The sequence below is a fragment of the Mytilus galloprovincialis genome, chromosome 11 (genome assembly GCF_965363235.1).
Source record: "Mytilus galloprovincialis chromosome 11, xbMytGall1.hap1.1, whole genome shotgun sequence".
NCBI lineage: Eukaryota > Metazoa > Mollusca > Bivalvia > Mytilida > Mytilidae > Mytilus > Mytilus galloprovincialis.
The window spans coordinates 50,610,185-50,629,618 of NC_134848.1; the positions used below are offsets into that span (position 1 = coordinate 50,610,185).

The window sequence follows — 19,434 nt, forward strand, 5'->3', positions numbered from 1 at the left end:
AATTCTCCATATAAAATACAATTAGGAGTAGACTTTTTAACACCAAGTATAATTTTGTAAAATTGTAAAAACAAAGATTCAACAGCAGCATTATTCTCATAACCCCACACTTCACAACCATAAAGTAGAATTGGAGAAACCATAGTATCAAACATTTTAAGTTGGATATCAATAGGTAAACCTAAGGATCTACATTTTCTCAACATACTATACATTGCTTTTCTACCCTGATCCAACAATTTAATTCTGTTTTTGGAAAAAGATCCATTTGACATAAAAATTATACCTAAATACACAAAGTCATCTACAACATTTAAAATTTCACCATTTAAAGTAAATACAGGTTTGTCAATAATTTTACGTTTATTAAATATAACAACTTTTGTCTTTGAAGCATTAATTTCTAAATTCCATGTCTTACAATACAAGTACATTGCGTTAAGAGCAGTTTGTAATTCTACCTTGGATTCAGCTAAAATAACAGTGTCATCAGCATATAACAACAAGTATAATCTTAAATAAACAGAAATTTCATCAGTATCTAGTACTAGGTGAGTTGCATCACATACATCAGATAGACCATCATAAGCTTTGGAAATAAACTCTACCAGGTCATTTAAAAACAGTGAAAAGAGTACAGGAGACAGATTTTCACCTTGACGAACACCAATATTACTTTGAAAATATTCAGATAACTTTGAACCTTGCCCAACACAGGATTTAGCATTTTCATACATAGCATGTATAATAACAAACATATTTCCATCAACACAGTTTTGCAACAATTTACGCCATAATGCTATTCTATTAACAGAGTCAAATGCCTTACGGTAATCAACAAATGCACAATACAATGGTTTTTTACGATACAAATATAGCTCAACTAAGCATTGAAGATTAAAAATGTGATCATAAGTACCATAATTTTTCCTAAAACCTGCCTGTTCTTCGCAGAGAACATTCATATTTTCTAAGTAACAATTTAATCTGTTATTCAATACAGTTGTAAAAAGTTTACCATAACAGCTCAGAATAGTTATACCCCTATAATTATCAGGGTCGGCCATGTCACCTTTACCCTTATGAATTGGACATATAATACCAACTGACCATAGGTCAGGAATTTTTCCAGATTTAAAAACAATGTTAAACATTTTTACATATATATCAATCATTTTCTGACATGAATTTTTCAAAAATTCATTTAATATCAAATCTGTACCACTTGATTTATTATTTTTCAATGACTTAATTGCTTTGACAACCTCGTCTACAGTAATGACAGAATTCAGTTCAAAATTCAAATTAGTTACAGCATTACAATCAATATCATCTGTAAAATCACCATTCTGATCATGTTGTACATTACTCAATTTCTTAAAATGTTCATGAAAACATTCAAGTGATATCTTCTCTAGTACATTTGTCTTTGTATTACTTGATTTGTTAAGTAATGACCAATAAGATTTAGGATCACTTTGACTAAGATTTCTTAACTTCTTAATGAAGTTTTTTCTATATTCATTATATTGTAAATTACAAACTTTTTTATACGCTTTACTACATCTAATCAAATTATTCTTGCTCTCTACAGATTTTACCCGCCAATTGTAACTTTTGGCTTTATGATAATCTTTCCTTTTAGTATAACACTCTTGATTAAACCATGGTTTTTTAACCTTACAATTTTTAATATTCCTATTACAATTATTGTTTACAATATTTTTTTCTTTTAACATACCACATTCAGAAGCAGCTTGTATAATAATATTATTACATTCTTCAATTAAACTGTTAATTGAATCTTTACTTACACTTGCAATATCAATGGCATCCAATTTATCATTCAAACATACAATATTTTCATCATTCAAACAGTCATTAAAAGACTGAAGATTTTTGCTATCCCAGACTGCTTTTACAATAGTACTGGGTTCACCAGAGTTCATACATTTATTAACATCAATCAATTTACACAATATTTTAACATGCAAGGCATTGTGAACATCACTTAACATTGGGTCAAATGGTAATACTTCAAATTCTGATATATAAGGAAAAAGTTCAGGTGATAAAATACAGTAATCAACAATAGTGGTGTTTTTACAAGTTAAAGCACCTATACCTTTGTCTTTACCTAGTCTACCATTAACAATCAGTAATTCAATATTTTGACACAATTGCAATAGTCTGTTTCCATAATTATTAACTGACAAATCTAAACTATTACGTGATACATCAATACCTAAAGTTTCTAAATTTACAGAGTTAATAACATCCTCTAATTGTACAGAATTAAGAACATAATCATTAATTTCAGTAAAATCAGTCTTAGTTCCTGTATGCGCATTAAAGTCTCCAAGCAGGCACACTTTACATCTCGTCTCTGCTGTGTATTTAATTATGTCTCTTTCTAATACATCGAAAATGTCAATATTACTATAATTACTACTCTCAGGCGGTATATAAACAGCCCCAAATAAAGTAGCATAGTCAAATACATTATTATCAAGTATAAACCACAAAACATTTTCATTTGAACTATTCAACACTTCAACATTTTCAAATAGATAATCACGAACAAACACAATAATACCCCCAGATTTACGTTTTGCATTTTTACGATTTCGAGGCGGCAATGATTTAAAATGCTTGATATTAATCACATCATATTGATCAAGCTTTGACTCACTGAAACATAGGATATCATAATTATTACACAACACTTCCAATTCAGGAGATTTTAATTTGCTTTTTAGATCACACACATTTAAAGCTAGAACTTTAACAGAATCGCAGCTATTTGATTTCACAGATTCACTTTTTGTATTCTGCACACTTGTATCAATAGAATTTTCTCCATTATCACTATTTACAAAACTAGAATGAGCTGTAACAATAACCTGACTAGAAACACGGTTTGATGAATTTCCCTCCTTGACTGAATTAACATATACACCATTTACTCCATGTTGAGAATTGCGTCTTCCCTGCCTGACCTATTCAAGATTCTTGATTCCAAGAGAGCCGTAATCAACGGAGTCCACACCCAGTTTAACACAAAATCGGCGCGTGCCATGTAAAACGTTAATAACTCTTTTATTTGTGAATATATTTACACCAAAATTTAAATATATGCTCTTTATTCAAATCTGTATCGTACTGAATGACCTTGGTGCTTATTTGACCATCCCATCACGGGATTAGTGCACTTCCTGAAGCTTAGTGCACCAAGGCGGCCTAGGTGGTGTTTAGACGTACCGTAATTGCACCACTCGATACCATAGACGACAAAAATGTTATTTTACCTGTGTGACGTACAAAATATAATTGTCTATCAAGGTACAACCACACGAGTATCGCAAGTATGTTAGGGATTGCCACGTCCGCATTGTACCAACTGGTTACTACTTGGAATCGCCTATGGCATTTGGAGATTTTAACTACCGATTAAGAAAGTAACATAATTTAAATCTAAATCCTCTGTCAAAAAATGTATTAAATGTTAGCTCCCCAAGGGTGACTGGGGTATAGAAATATGGTCACTTGGTCTTCTCCCGACCGGCAGTAAAACGCTTGCCGAAGTGGGGCGTCCGTTTGGCTGTGCGGGATGTATCAAGTTCGCAGTCACGTCCGGTCAGAAGGGGGACGTTAAATCCGATGCCTCGTTTAAAGAGAATACCACGCTCTTTGAACGTTAAGAACCCTTGCAACAACTCTTTGAGTGGTCCGTAGGTGGCCTGTTGCAATGCAAACTTTCTGTCCCTATCCAATATACCCTCAATTCCCATTGGCAGTCCAAATTTCCCCGACCATCATCTCAGATGGCCTCTATTGTATCAACCTACCTATTGTATTTATTGTGAACTTGTCCTCGTCCTGAATATGCATGAAATATTTGCCACTGGACGTTAAGCAACCAACAATCAATCAATCAATATTAAATGTTAGTGTAAATGCTCTTCAACATGATTAATGATTATGACCCTTACTGTAGTATTGTGTATTACGAAATGTTCATTTTGTATTAGTATTTACGCAATTAAAGTGTCGAGGTAAATACAGATCTAGCGGTTTGATCATTCAACAACATTGGCTTGATAACAAATTTTCCACATCAAGAAATACTTGTATCAAATACAGGAATTTGCCAGTTGTTGACCTTAAAGTTATAGGGTATCGGCTATTATGCAATGAAGAGTGACAGAATTTGGATAGAAATATTGTCGTAAATTGCATTTATATGTATTTTTTAACAAGAAAAGGTCTTTGCTTTCACAATTAACTGACACTGTAGTACAACAGATCTGGGTTCAGCACTTGTTTCAGTAGTCCTCACCATTGCCATTGGTAACACTATGGCTAAACAGGGAAAAGGAGGGAGTCTTAAAACGTGATCCTGTGCCTACTCTTACTACCGACACTGAAGTACAACAGATCTGGGTTCAGCACTTGTTTCAGTAGTCCTCACCATTGCCATTGGTACCACTATGGCTAAACAGGGAAAAGGAGGGAGTCTTAAAACGTGATCCTGTGCCTACTCTTACTACCGACACTGTAGTACAACAGATCTGGGTTCAGCACCTGTTTCAGTAGTCCTCACCATTGCCATTGCTAGCTAAACCTCTCACGTGTATGACAGTTGCGTTAATTGAAAAGTGACCTAATTTTCCGCATTTATGACATCGTCTGGTCTTACGATAATGGTCAACCTCCATAGGTTGATGACTCGCGCCTACTTGGTCATCCCTATTTAAACGAACGTTGGAAATATGGTCACTTGGTCTTCTGGGGCGTCCGTTTGGCTGTGTGGGATGTATCAAGTTCGCAGTCACGTTCGGTCAGAATGGGAACATTAATTCCGATGCCTCGTGTAAAGAGAGTGCCACAGTCTTTGCACGTTAAGAACCCTTGCAACAACTCTTTGAGGAGTCCGTAGGTGGCCTGTTGCAAGACATTTCTGTCTCTATCCAATAACCCTCATTTTCCAGTGGCAGTCCAAATTTCCCCGACCATCATCCCAAATGGCCTTTCTTGTGAGAAGACCTACCTATTGTATTTATTGTAAACTTGTTCTCGTCATGAATAAGCATGAAATATTTGCCACTGGACGTTAAGCAACCAACAATCAATCAATCCATATACACATTCCAGTTAAGACTTGTGAAACTTTTCATTATGTTCATTTCTATGTGACCATTACCGGCTTTAGCATTACCTAATGGAATTCTTTCAGTTGACACTTCTCTGTTTATGGTATTTCAGTTGTTACGATGTTGCAGAAATTGGTCTTGTCCATGGAAACTGTCGTCTGATCTGTCACATGTACGACATCGGAGTGTTTGTGCTATAATTTCTTGAAGAGAAACTTTACCTTTAATTAACTTAGGTTAATCCCTAATTACATGTATTTCTTTGTCATTCTGTTTTATATACTTCTTAGAAATAATTTATATTCAGTTTTGGATAGGTTCTTAAACCGTGAACACCAGACTCAATATTGTAACATTGTTGGATCGTTTATTAAACTGAACTTTATACCGACTTGAATCTTATACCGACTTGAATCTTCATTTTAATACCCAGCAAATAGTCTGGCTATAATACACCCGCCGCAAGTGGATAATATTAATAGTGTAAAAATATGCAAGTGTTCGGTAAACAGGAAGTTGTCGAGTGATGAATCTGAAAACGCATCACACGGTATAGCTGACTTATATAAATCCTGAAACCAAATTTCAGAAATCCCTGTATTGTAGTTCCTGAGAAAAATGTGACGAAAATTTTCAACTTGGCTATGATGTGTAAAATCATACAAGTGTTCGGTAAACAGGAAGTTGTCAAGTGATCAATCTGAAAACGCATCACACGGTATAGCTGACTTAGATAAACCCTGAAACCAAATTTCAGAAATCCTTGTTTTGTAGTTTCTGAGAAAAATGCGACGAAAAATATTCACGGGACGGACTGACTGACGGAAGGACAGACAGAGGTAAAACATACGTAATAAATCTAAAGACTTGCGCACCCAAAACTTATTCCACTGTTGACACATAGTTATTGATATGATTACCAATGAGAAAACTTCCAACAGAAGTTGCTTCTCAAGATACTCAATTTGTTCAGATAGATTAGCATTCTATGAGGATTGGACACAGAACTTTAAATCTGTCAGATGTCTTTGCTGATTTGCACAGAAAAGAGGGTGCATATACAAGTTCAATACAATGGCGGATATTTTCAATAAAATGATCGAGCGGTTTGATCATTCAACAACATTGGCTTAATAACAAATTTTCCACATCAAGAAATACTTGTATCAAATACAGGAATTGGCCAATAGTTGACCTGAATGTTATAGGGAATCAGCTAATATGCAATGAAGAGTGACAGAATTTTGATAAAAACATTGTCATAAATTGCATTAATATGTATTTTTTAACATAAAAAGTCTTTGCTTTCACAATTAACTGACACTGTAGTACAACAGATATGGGTTCAGTACTTGTTTCAGTAGTCCTCACCATTGCCATTGGCATCACGAGTAACGCTATGGCTAAACAGGGAAAGGGAGGGTGTCTGGGTATCTGATCCTGTGCAAAATCCAGAACCGTCCACAAATAAATTTTCTGAAATCAATAAATAGATAAATATATTATGTGACGCCAAGATGTTTTTTTTTAATTTAAAGTGCTAGCACTTGTATTAATTTTCCTGACCATTTCTGGACACCTGGAATTACCAGAGTTATTTTTCAGTTTATCGCGTGCTCCTTGGTCTTTACATTTGACAAGTTCAAGTTCATCGGTGGCTAATAAAGTTTTAAAGGTACCTTGCTTACAATTTAATACCTATTAGGAATAAGTTTATCGAACTGAGTCTACACTTAGGTATCCTCCACGTTGTACAACAGATATGGGTTCAGCACTTGTTTCAGTAGTTCTCACCATTGCCGTTGGTATCGCGAGTAACGATATGGCTAAACAGGGAGTATTACATGTGATCCTGTGCCTACTCCAGAAACATCCACAAATGAATTTTCTGAACAACATGAAGTAGATGAATTCATGATTTTTTATTTAAAGTACTAGCACTAATCTTAATTTTCCTTACCATTTCTGGATACCTGGAATTATCAATTCCCCCATAGTTTTATGCGTGCATGTTGGTCTTTTTATATTACATGATTTGATTTATTGTTGGTTGCTTTACGCCGCATTAGCACAAAAAGGCTATATCGCGGCGATTTTTTATATTACAAGTTCATCTTTGGTGTAACACTAACACTAGACAATTTGACAAACTTCTATTTATTTATTTTTGATCCCTAAATATCAAATGTGAAATTTGTGCTACCTTCTACTAATAAGGACTCACCGTTTACCGCTTGAAGAGATACTTTACTTTTAATTAACACCGTCAGTCTGGGGTCTCACTGGCAGAAGCTAATATTATTTACCTGATTGTGTAAACTTCCTATAGCTTCCACAGGTAAAATTCTTTTACCTATGCAAATATGCTGAATTTACCTAAATAGGTAAAAAAAAAACAACTTTGGATTATCTCCCTTTGACAAATGATCTTTTTCTTTATTTAATCAACTTAATACAGATATATTCTGAGTCCACTAGATTTTTTGATTACCTCCCTTATTTTTGTTTACTTTTTTAAGTAAACACTATAATTAATTTAAATTAAAAAGACTTTCACAAATTCTATTTTGAATATTAGGGGGAGATTGTAATTGTTGAAACAATGAAAAGAAATAATACAGTGTAAAAATATGGTTTATTAATCAACATATATCTAAACAACTGACAGCTAAATGAATATGTGTTTTTGAACAGAAATCATTCATAAAATATAGAAACAAGTGCATTAAGTGTGGACACAGTCCATATACATGCATCTTATTAAATGTTCAAATAACAAAAGAAGTTTTTAATCATTTGTTTAACCACTTTCTTAACTAGCAAAAGCTATCAGTAGCTAAATTAAATTTTCTACTAAAGGTTGTTCTACATGTAAAACTGATACACGGATGGGTACATAGAGATTCATTATCTTCAGTCAATGGAATAATTTAACACAAGAAAATAATGTATACTGTTATTGTGTGAATTCTAATGAGATAATCTCCTTTCACGAGTTATGCTGAAATAACAAATGTAGGTTATTGTACAAGGAAACAATGGCTGTAATGATACTATGCAGTTACAGAAATTTCGCAAAACCAAATTATGCCATATAAAAAAAATGCTGTTAGTTTTGTTGTTTAGATCTGAAATAAAATTGAGAATAGAAAATGGGGAATGCATCAATGATTTCAACATTTGTGTCATTTCTGGTGAAACATTGTGGGCAAAAAATACCTCATAAAAAACTACGTATTGTAAAAACTTGTACATACTTGCTTAACACAAAGATAAAATAGGAAATACTTGCTTAACACAAAGATAAAATAGGAAATACTTGCTTAACACAAAGATAAAATAGGAAATACTTGCTTAACACAAAGATAAAATAGGAAATACTTGCTTAACACAACGATAAAATAGGAAAAACATAAGTACAGAAAATAAAAACATTGTAGAAATAAAATACAACCTCTATCTACCATGAATACTATTTACATACATGTACAATCATGACAATGTGAATAATAAAATTTTATATTCCTGAGATTACTAAAACGCTTTAGCCGTCATATTCCTTTTTAAAGAGATTATTCCTCTGGAATTTTGATAACATCCCTGAGATTTTTTGTGAAAAAAAAATCACAAAATAGTAACAACAATAGCTCACTTGGCCAATAGAGCCAAGAAAGCTAAATGGAGAAAAATAAAAGCACCACATGGGCCTTCCAAATAAAACTTATCAAAACAATAGCTTATAAAACGATTGCTTTCAAAACAGTCATGACAGTGAACATTGATATATTCAGTAACAATGAACATCATAAAAAAAATATCATACCTAAATACAAAAGTAACAATATTTGAAAAAAGGCCCTGCATATATATGGTATATTTCAACATTTTTCATCAGCAATACACATTTTAAAATGGGATGTGCATGCTCAAACAGATCATAAAAAGTATTGGATAGTTCAGTCACAACATATTCATATGGGTAATGGATTATTCTGGATAATATCACTAAGCTGAAATAAAAAATGTAAACAAATTTTGTCCTATAGCATAAAGTTTTAAAACTGACTTGACATGTTACAAGAATATTGTAAAACAAAGTACAAAATGTTTGTAATAATGTTCAAAAATAAAGCCTAGGCAAAAAACATATATACAATTATGTTACACTATTCATATTGCTAATAAAACATCCACATAGATATCGTTAAAAAAACAGAGGCTCTCAAGAGCCTGAATTGCTCACCTGTAATTCTTTGTTTAAATCTTTTCTCAATGATTATTTAGCTTTTCAATGTATATATAAATGTGTGCTTAAAAATGAATATTCTTTGTATCTGTAATTTATTGTCTTCAAAGGCAAACAATAAAATGCAATTTACCCCTAAGTTCTTATTGAGCCAAAGTGGCAATTTTTCTTGAGGTAATTGAAAATAAAACACAAACTTAGACCCCTATGTTCTATTTTTAGTCAAGGCAGTCATGAGTTTTTAAGAAACTGAAAATAAAACACAAATTTAATTCTAGATACCCTAACGATCATTCATCTTAAGTTTGATTAGAAATGGTTCAGTAGTTTCAGAGGAGAAGATCTTTGAAATAGTTTACACCAGATGGACGACAATGACGGATGCCAAATGATGGCAAAAGCTCACATTTCCTAAATGTGGGCTAAAATCAGGGGGAAAGTGTATACATTATATATAATATTTAAGTAAGAATAAGCCAGTTAATGTCATTGTAAAGATCAATATCAGGTGTCTTGAAAAAACATCTCAATAGAACGCCTTTTTCTTATTTCTTTTGGATGGTTCAATTTCTTTATAATCCTTTTTCTGTCTACGATACTTTTATCTGGGATTTCCGGCCAAATGAACAGTCCATTTTGAGTCTTTTTCATGAAAGTAACATCAACATCGTCTGCTGCTATACTTATTACCTGGAAAAAAAATATAATGGATTTTGTTGGATCTTAAAATTCATTTTATGAAATTAAGATTGTAATAAATAAATAGAAAAAAAAACACTTTAAAATGCAATATTTTTTCTATATTTATGAAAGATCAAAATAAATCAGGTTCAAATAGAAGTAAGTACAATTGATATGTATATAATATACACATCAAGGATTTAAAAGTATTTACAGAAGGGTACAAGTATTATGCTTGCTGGAATTGGTTAAGGGACACAGCTTTTAACAAAAAAGTATTTGAAGAGTCAAGTTGGCTACTTGGATTTGTTACTTTTAAAATATTTTTCTAAAGCATTATTCTACTCTATTATTAATACTTTTATATTTATTTCAATTAATCTACACTCTTCAATCATGTTTTAGCTATGGATCAATTTAAATAAAATATAAGGCTGATACATAAAGTCAGAACAAGTGTAGTCTAACATTTGACAGAATTCTATTGTTTACAAACCTTTCCAATGAACTGCTTTGTTCTTAACGTCTTTTCAATTCTAAGTTCCACCAGAACAAAATCACCTGAAACCAAAAAAAATATATATTAATTTGTATATTCTTACTAATTTGATTAGTTCAGGGATAGTCATGTGTTAAACTATATTTTCTAAGGTAGACTGAAAACGGTAGATTTAAAAATGATATTGCACGTTTTTTTATATATAGGTATTGCATGGTTATTTTTAGAATATCTAAGAACCGATATACTTTTTGAAATCAACTAATGAATTTCATGATATTGTTTTAAAAAAAGTGTATATTTATGATCGATTAAGTTTAAAAAAGTCTTCAAAATATATAAATGTACTAACAAGAACATACAAAATGGAAATCAGAACTAATATGATGAAATTGTCTAAGAGACTGTGTAAAAAAAAAACAATCAAAAAAGGGAATATTATAGGATACTGATATGGTCAGTAATTAATAATATAACAATTATAGCCTTTGTACTCGGTCAGTACAGGATATATCGACCCAAAGAAGTATATTGACCTCAGACTTTGTCCTCAGTCAATATACTTATTTCAGGTTAATATATCCTTGTATCAACCTCATACCAAGGTTATAATTGTATAGTGTTTCCCACAACTAATTTTGTCCCCTAAAGACACCTGATAAAGTAAGTTATAATTTCTGTCAATGCTGAAAGAACAGTAAAGAAGTTGAAACATTTCCTTTCTGTGCATACTAACTGCTTTATATACAAGTGGTTTATGAATATAATCTTCCAGCAGTTTTCTTTTTTAATGTGTGAATATTTTGTAAATACAATAAAATTGCAATGAGACAGTAGCAAAGTATACCTTTACTTAAAATTTCCTCAGGTTGTACATCCATGTGTACATCTGTGTGTACTTCTGTTTGTTCTTCTGGTTGTTTTTCTGTTTGTACTTCAGGTTGTATATCTGTGTGTACTTCTGTTTGTTCTTCTGGGTGTATATCTGTGTGTACTTCTGTTTGTTCTTCTGGTTGTATATCTGTGTGTACTTCTGGGTGTATATCTGTGTGTACTTCTGTTTGTTCTTCTGGGTGTATATCTGTGTGTACTTCTGTTTGTTCTTCTGGTTGTATATCTGTGTGTACTTCTGTTTGTTCTTCTGGTTGTATATCTGTGTGTACTTCTGTTTGTTCTTCTGGGTGTATATCTGTGTGTACTTCTGTTTGTTCTTCTGGTTGTATATCTGTGTGTACTTCTGTTTGTTCTTCTGGTTGTATATTTGTGTGTACATCTGGTTTCTCTGATTTTTCCTCTGGTTGGGTTGGTTGTTCCACTTGGTTTTTAGATCCTTCAGTTGGCTCCTTTAAATAACAGTATTTTAAAAATCTTTATTGTTAATCTGATTCAATAATTTTTGTTTCTTACGTAAAATATTACGGAACAAGAGGCGATATAGAGCTTGAATCTCTTATCATGATAAAGCTACACCAAAAGTTGCTTGTTATTAGTTGGTGACAAGATGTATGACTGATATAGTCATATTCATAAATTCACAGTTTTAAACTTGATTTAGCTTTTTAACTTTCCATTAGAGCATCACTGATGATTCTTATTAAGGAGAAACATTTGTCTGACATGCACAAATATTTTATGCCTGATATCTTTGCTTAATTTTATACCATACATCATTCCTGTCAAATTTGGTAAAAATCAGTCAAGTGATATTCATGTTGTTGAATTAAATGTTGAGAGAGTAAGGAAGGAGATAGACATGGTCTAAAATTTGCTCTTTTGTATTTGATGGATTATATTATAATAGTATCATGGTTATGGCAACTTAATTGGAATAGTTATTACATGTGACTGTAACAAGAAACACATGATCAAAATTTGGATAATTAAGATGTATGTACTTACTTTATCTGTTGGATCAACATAAAAATCCATATTTGCCATCAGGACAGAGGCCTCTCTATAATAAAGTAATTAACTTTGTCAAATGTAAAGAATCAAAATTTCTTTATACAAATTGAGAAAAAGAAAATCATATCAAAAGAAATTCATTCAGAAATTTGAAAGATTAAATTGTACACTGTTATAAGAAATGATTTGCATACATGTACATGCATAGTTGATGGATTGATGGATAGTTTTTTATGTCCAGAAGCATATTCAGGACAAGAACATAATAAGGATAAATGAATATTAACCCTGCTTTGTACTAGACTAACATGCTGAGCCAGATTTTTAATGTGCTAGCTCACAAGGTAACAGGTCGCAGGAAGACATGTCACTTTACCTGGACACATTATTCTGACTCTTTGATGACAAGTCTTTGCTGTAACTCCTCAATGATGTGTGCTTGATGGAATAGCAGAAAATACCAATTTTAAAGTCTTTGGTTGGACGCAGACGAGGGTTGAACCCACAACCTACTCAAGGCTACTGCACTGTAGGCGAGCATGCCATGCATAGTTGATACAGAGTTGTACATTCTTAAGAAGTATCTTTAAATTGATAGTCAGAAGTCCCTTTAAAGTATATATCCAAGAGAAATATCCTGTCATGCTCACCTTAGTAAAGAACTATTTAATACAACATCTTCCAAAACAACGTCAGGACTGATCTCCCGGCTGTCTGGAACTTCCATTTCACTACAATAAGTATTTTCTCATCATTTATCATTTTTCAGAAAAAAGTTAAGATTTTGATAAATAAACCAGTAACACCCTATAGCTAATAGAATGCAAACTTATTATAAAATACAAATACAGTTAAATATACAGTGATAAGGTGGGATTTTTCAAGTGTTTGTTTTTAACATTTCCTTTTTTCTAGTCACCAATATTTGAGTAGACAGCTGTACTTAAGAATGTTGATTTAATCAGATAATAAAATTGATAATGAAAATGGGGAATGTGTCAAAGTGAGAACAACCCGACCAAATAAAAAAACAACAACAGAAGGTCACCAACAGGTCTTCAATGTAGCGTGAAATATCCGCACCCGGAGGCGTCCTTCAGCTGGCCCCTAAACAAATATATACTAGTTCAGTGATAATGAACCTACCTGTCATCTTCATAGACTAGAACCTTTGCTGTTTTCCTCTTTGGTCTGAAAAAAAAGAAGTTTAAAGGTAAATCGAATGACAACAAATAATTCTCTGTGAACTGAAATATTTTTCTGTTTCATAATGATAATTTGTCATATGATATTGTAAAAAAAGTATACATGTGTGTGAAATTTTAAACAATCATCATAATAAAATGGAGAACAAGAATGATCATTTAACTATTTTAAAAACTTTTTACCTCAATTTCACAGAATTAACATTATCTTCTACAGCATAAACAGGACTCATTTCATTATCATCACTGCTTGGCATTTCAATGTTGCTACAATAACAATTGTATTTAACTAATTACTATATAAGAATTTAAGGGCATTAATACTTATTAAAGGTGCCAGGCTTATCAATTTTTTCTACCCCGGACACTATTTTGTCTAACATAAGGCCCATCATGACGCTTGGATTAAAATAACTGAAGGATCAATTAAAGTAGAAAGTTTAAACAACACTACATTAGCAAGATCAGCCGATAATGAATCAAAATCAAAATGTTGTTTTCAAAACGTTACTTAAGAAAAGCATTGAAAAATTACTGAAGTCATTTAATTGGTATCATGGAATTGAATGCATTTATAATAAAAAAAAAAATGCTCATTGCTGTATATTTAAAAAGTCAAAATCTTATGTTTTGACATAAAAATTTGATGTGAAGAATAATTTGTATAAAGTTTGGATGAAAGGTGTAAAGTACTGCACAATGGTGACCCATTATTGCATTAATCATACACTGTGATGTTTTTTTGCACAAAAATCTTAAGCATTTGAAAATCTATGTTGTTTTCTTCAAAATTAAAATAAGCACATAGGCCAAGTAAGTTTTTTGTTCTAATTGTTTTACATTTGTCATTTCGGGGCCTTTTATAGCTGTCTATGCGGTATGTGATTTGCTCATTCTTGCAGGTGGAACAGTGACCTATAGTTGTTAATATCTGTGTCATTTGGTCTCTTGTGAAGAGATTTTTCATTGGCAATTACACCGCACCTTCATTTTTATAGTGTTTAGTACATAAATATTATATCAAAATTGCTTTCAGATGATACATACTTGTTATTTTCCAAGAGTACTTTTGATGATTTTCCACCTCTTCCTCCACCTCTTCCTCTACCACGACCTCTGCCCCGGCTGCCTCTTGTTTTGGATCTATAAGACAGACACAAGATACAAATCAGATGAGCAGAAATATAAATGCAAATTGTACAAGTTTTATGTTTTGCAACAAGCCTGATGAGGAAAGATAATATGATACTGGTGACTGATAAAACTATCCGTCTTTCTTGAAACTGTTTGTGTTCCATTTAGTTAAAATTTCTCATTTTCAGTCAGCCATGTCAGTAGGCCATAACATTTTTAACGGAAAATATGTATACCTATGTCTAATACAATGTGCTGTAGCCAAAAAAAAAATATCTACCGGAATTTTCAGTATCTATTCAAAATGATTTAAATCACAGGCTGTTTTGAACTTTCCATGATATTTTACTTTTTATGTGCTGACAAATTAAAATTTAAAAAATAAATTTAGAGAAACATTTCACCTTTCTGAAAAAAGTCTTCAAATCTCCTCTTCTTTTAGGAACTTCTAAAGCATTGGGCGGTTCACTAGAAATACATAAAAAAAATATTATTTCAGTGTACATGCATGACAAGAACAAGATCTATTATAATTTAAAGTATTACTTTAGTTTTTGTGAATATGAGCTTAGATACATAATGTCTGGTTTCATTCACCCTTTTAAATGAAACATTTTGTTTATGTTAGTTTTCTTTTGCTGCAATATGGGTTTCCTTTTCTACTAACATGACTTCAGTATTGTTAATGAAATAAAATGATTCAAGACTGACTTAAATCTTGACCTGTCATAGATGAACTACATTATGCAAATTTAACAGTGTTCTCTCCTAGTTTTAAATAATGTCATAAATCATGTTATGAACAAGTGTAGACACAGACCTGCATTCATAGTATTTAACATTCTGAGGTTTTTGCAAGGCAGTACATAGTCCCCTACCAGTTGGAAAACAGTGTTCAAAAACAATATTCTAACCTGATCTGTAACTTGTCATGTTAAATCTATATACCCTAAACCAAATCAATATCTTTAATCATTATGAAAAAAGTGTCGCAAAATGATCACTTGAATTTTTATGTCGTGGGATCCAAACTATGCAAAAAAAGATCAGTTCACGACATGTCACGCTAAAACTTCATACCAAATCTTCAAGCATTACAAAAAAGTGTCAAAAACTGATTTGCCAGACTGACTGGTTGACAGAAAGACCTATGGACAGACAGTGTGCAAATCTATAGTCCACTAGGCATTGCTGGTAGGGGAATAATAAGAAATTTATTTACTCAACTTGTTTTTATTAGTACTTACATTGAAATGTCATGAATGTCATCCTCATTCACAGTTATTTGGATAGTTTCCAAATTTTTCCTTTGTGTCTCCGATATACTTTGTCCACTTCCCTGGGCAAATGAGTAGGCTCCTTTTCCAGGGGTAAGGAAAGATGTTACTTTGTCCTTTTTAATAACTGGCATTATTGGCTTGACTCTACTTTCAAATGGCGGATACGTTGTCAATTTGTCTCCTTTTATAAATTTTTTGTATAAACTGCCATAACCATAGCACTTCTGTATGTGTTCTGATCCCCTTCTACTAATTATGAAAAGTGTATCAACAGGATCAAAGATCTGTTCTCTCTCTAGTTTTTGAGCAATTTGTTTTAGCTTGGCTACAGCTCTTGATTTGGCTGCAGCCAATGCTGTTCTCTTATGTTGTCTTTCATCAGTTTTGTCTGTATATTTTACTTTAACCCCTGGTTTTTTCTTTTTATATCTATGTGGATGCTTTATGGCCCGTGGAGAGCTAGAAGCCTCCACCACTCTCTGCCTCACTTCTGTAACTGAAAAAGAAAAATTGAAATTATAAATAAATCATTAGGTGCAAATGCTAAAAAACTTCAATGAATTTCTTTTAATGATATGCATTGGGTTTACTTGCTTAATATGTTCCTCGACTAACCTTTAGTTGTTATACAGATGTAAATATAAAAAAAAAATGTGGTGTAATTTCCAATGAGACAGCTCTTCACAAGGGACCAAATGACAGGTGTAATTTCCAATGAGACAGCTCTTCACAAGGGACCAAATGACATAAGTCATCTCATGTACATTTTGAAATTCATGAACATTTGATTGCATGGTGCTAAGAAAATAGATGAGTACTAATAAAAATCTTAAATGGGTTTGCAGTCAATAAAATTCCTAAGTAGTTTAGATCCAAAATAATGTCTTCTTGTACTATATAAATCAATGTTCAAGTTAGCCCTTTATCTATTACTTGTGCAACCAACAATACATTTGTGTGACATGCTACATGCGTATATGCACAGGTTAAGTATATTCCCAAATAAAATATATATACAGGAGCTAGTAGTTACTGGCCAATCAACCAAATTTATGTATTCTAGCATTTTATTTTGAACAAAATTTTTTGATGAATTGGTGAAAATTTTAAAATACAGTCAATCCTGCCTTTCCAGTCACCTTGATAAAACGGTCACCTGCTATGAACGTTATTTTCGTCAGATTATGTACTGCAGGTGTGTATAATTTCATCAATATTGACCAAGCTGTTGAAAAGTTGCGCTTATGAGACCTGTTACCGCATATATGCAATATATAAGGTCAATTATCTCCTTTGAAATATTTTGGACACGGATTATTTTCCTACTTGCAAATTCTTAGGTTGTGTTTTTGTATGTGTGAAAAGTTTCAACAATATCGATAAATTAAGCCCTTCAAAAGGAGCTGCACTTATTAGACTTGTTACCACAAATTGCAATATTTAACTAAGTAGTTCAATTATCTCCCTTGAAATATTTTGGACCAAGATTATTTCCTTCATGCACATTCTCGGGTTCTGTACGGCAACTGTGTAAAGTTTCATTAGTTTCTGTCCATTTGTTTTGGAGGAGTTGTGCTGACAAGAAATATGGACAGACAGATAGACGGAGAGACAGACAGACTGTCAGGGTGATTCCTATATACCCCCCCCCCAAAAAAAAAAAAAAATTTTTTGGGGATATAAAAAAAGTGAAAAGTAAAACTAATGAATATATGAATACCTTGCATGTATTCTAATTCTTGTCTTCCTAATAAAAAATATCAGGAAGATTAACACACCAACAATCATTATGGCTTTACTTATTGGATACACTAAGATATACATGCGATCTAAAAAAGATAAAGTTATATAACAATTACAACATACATCGTGCAATATTTTACAGACTAGCATTGTAAAAAATATCATGCTGATTCACATTTCATTCATCATGTTCATGACTTTGTAAGAATAATCAAGTGATGTACATTCATGACAGTAGGAATTATTAATAGTTATGGGTCAAGGTATCAGAGAAATTATGTTGAAATGACAGTGTCACATGCCACCAAATAATATGCCTGAATGTATGATCAGTACACCGGATATAGGTACTAACCAAGCGGGCATGATCGATTTTGACCTTACAAGATAACGAAAATCTTTGTTTTGCTTATCAATATTCAATGTACATTTCTCAACATTTAAAATTCCAGCTCCCAAATAATTTTTGCATCGATTTTTTCCTATTCATAAAGCAACCTAATAAGAAAAATTAACTTGTTCATGCGCAGATAGCTGTGAAAGTCAACAGCCACTATAATTTCGATATAGTTGTTGAGACATTTACATGTTTTATCTGTAAGAAACATAATACAGGGCACCAGTAATGGTTACCAATCATAAACCTACCTCTGATTACTAATTCCTTCAAACTGTTTGGGTAATAAACGAGTATGAAAATAAAGGTTTTGTGTACGGTGTACAACAACTTAACTATGCACCGTACATAAGGATTTACGTGATCAGCTAAACACCGTACACAACGCTTCTTTAGGGATAAAATATCGAAAAATAACATATGTATGAAAGATTTGAATGCCTATTATTGAAACAGCTATACTTATTATACACACACATTGACCTTCTATCAGAAAAAGAGTTGCAATGAATATAGAATAATATCGGATGAGATGAGTACCAACTTCTTTTACAAGTATTTGCACATGCTTTTAGTAATCCCTCTTGTTTTTGGAAAATAAAGAGACATCTTTAATCATAAACCTACGACCAAATCATTTCTTAAAACAACATTTATGTTTAGATTATTTAACTAAAATGTTTTTGTTTTATTTTCACTATTTCTCCCTTCATTGGCGTCGTAATGAAGAGTTTCCCTGTCGATTGCGATGCGGACAATATCTTTGGAAGTGTCCCTTCCCGCGACAGAAGTAGCATACCACCTCTTCCATACTTCTATAGCCAGACTATTTGCTGGGTATCAAAATGAAGGTTCAAGTCGGTATAAAGTTTAACAATTTAATAAACGATCCAACAAGAATATAAACGATGTTACAATATTGAGTCCGGTGTTGACGGTTTGAGAACCTATCCAAAACTGAATATAAATTATTTTTAAGAAGTATATAAAACAGTATAATTAAGAAATACATGTAACAACGGATTAGGCAATTATTGTCCATTGTTCAGATAATCTGCTAAAACTGTCTTTGACACGTAGATACGAAGTCCATTATCGGATTAGTAGAAACATACATTTTAAACCAAAGATAATTGTGTGGGAATATTTCAGCTAAAAATGACAATTGAAAGATATAGTAATTAAAGTCAG

General features: G+C 32.3%; 2 protein-coding genes and 1 long non-coding RNA gene across 3 annotated transcripts; all 3 read right to left on the reverse strand.

Moving 5' to 3' along the window:
• Positions 1–8,578: 8,578 nt before the first annotated feature.
• LOC143050794 (uncharacterized) lies at positions 8,579–12,508 on the reverse strand. The gene is made up of 4 exons (XM_076223909.1): positions 12,479–12,508; positions 11,427–11,922; positions 10,577–10,641; positions 8,579–10,089 (listed from the first exon to the last, which is right to left on the reverse strand). The coding sequence occupies exons 1-4, from the start codon at positions 12,506–12,508 to the stop codon at positions 9,904–9,906; spliced, it is 777 nt and encodes a 258-aa protein (XP_076080024.1). The 3' UTR covers positions 8,579–9,903.
• Positions 12,509–13,178: 670 nt separating this feature from the next.
• LOC143051209 (uncharacterized) lies at positions 13,179–14,794 on the reverse strand. The gene is made up of 4 exons (XR_012970650.1): positions 14,737–14,794; positions 13,873–13,956; positions 13,631–13,675; positions 13,179–13,215 (listed from the first exon to the last, which is right to left on the reverse strand). It is a non-coding gene; the product is annotated as an uncharacterized LOC143051209 (long non-coding RNA).
• Positions 14,795–15,197: 403 nt separating this feature from the next.
• LOC143050795 (uncharacterized) lies at positions 15,198–17,930 on the reverse strand. The gene is made up of 3 exons (XM_076223910.1): positions 17,824–17,930; positions 16,071–16,599; positions 15,198–15,291 (listed from the first exon to the last, which is right to left on the reverse strand). The coding sequence occupies exons 1-3, from the start codon at positions 17,828–17,830 to the stop codon at positions 15,198–15,200; spliced, it is 630 nt and encodes a 209-aa protein (XP_076080025.1). The 5' UTR covers positions 17,831–17,930.
• Positions 17,931–19,434: the final 1,504 nt, after the last annotated feature.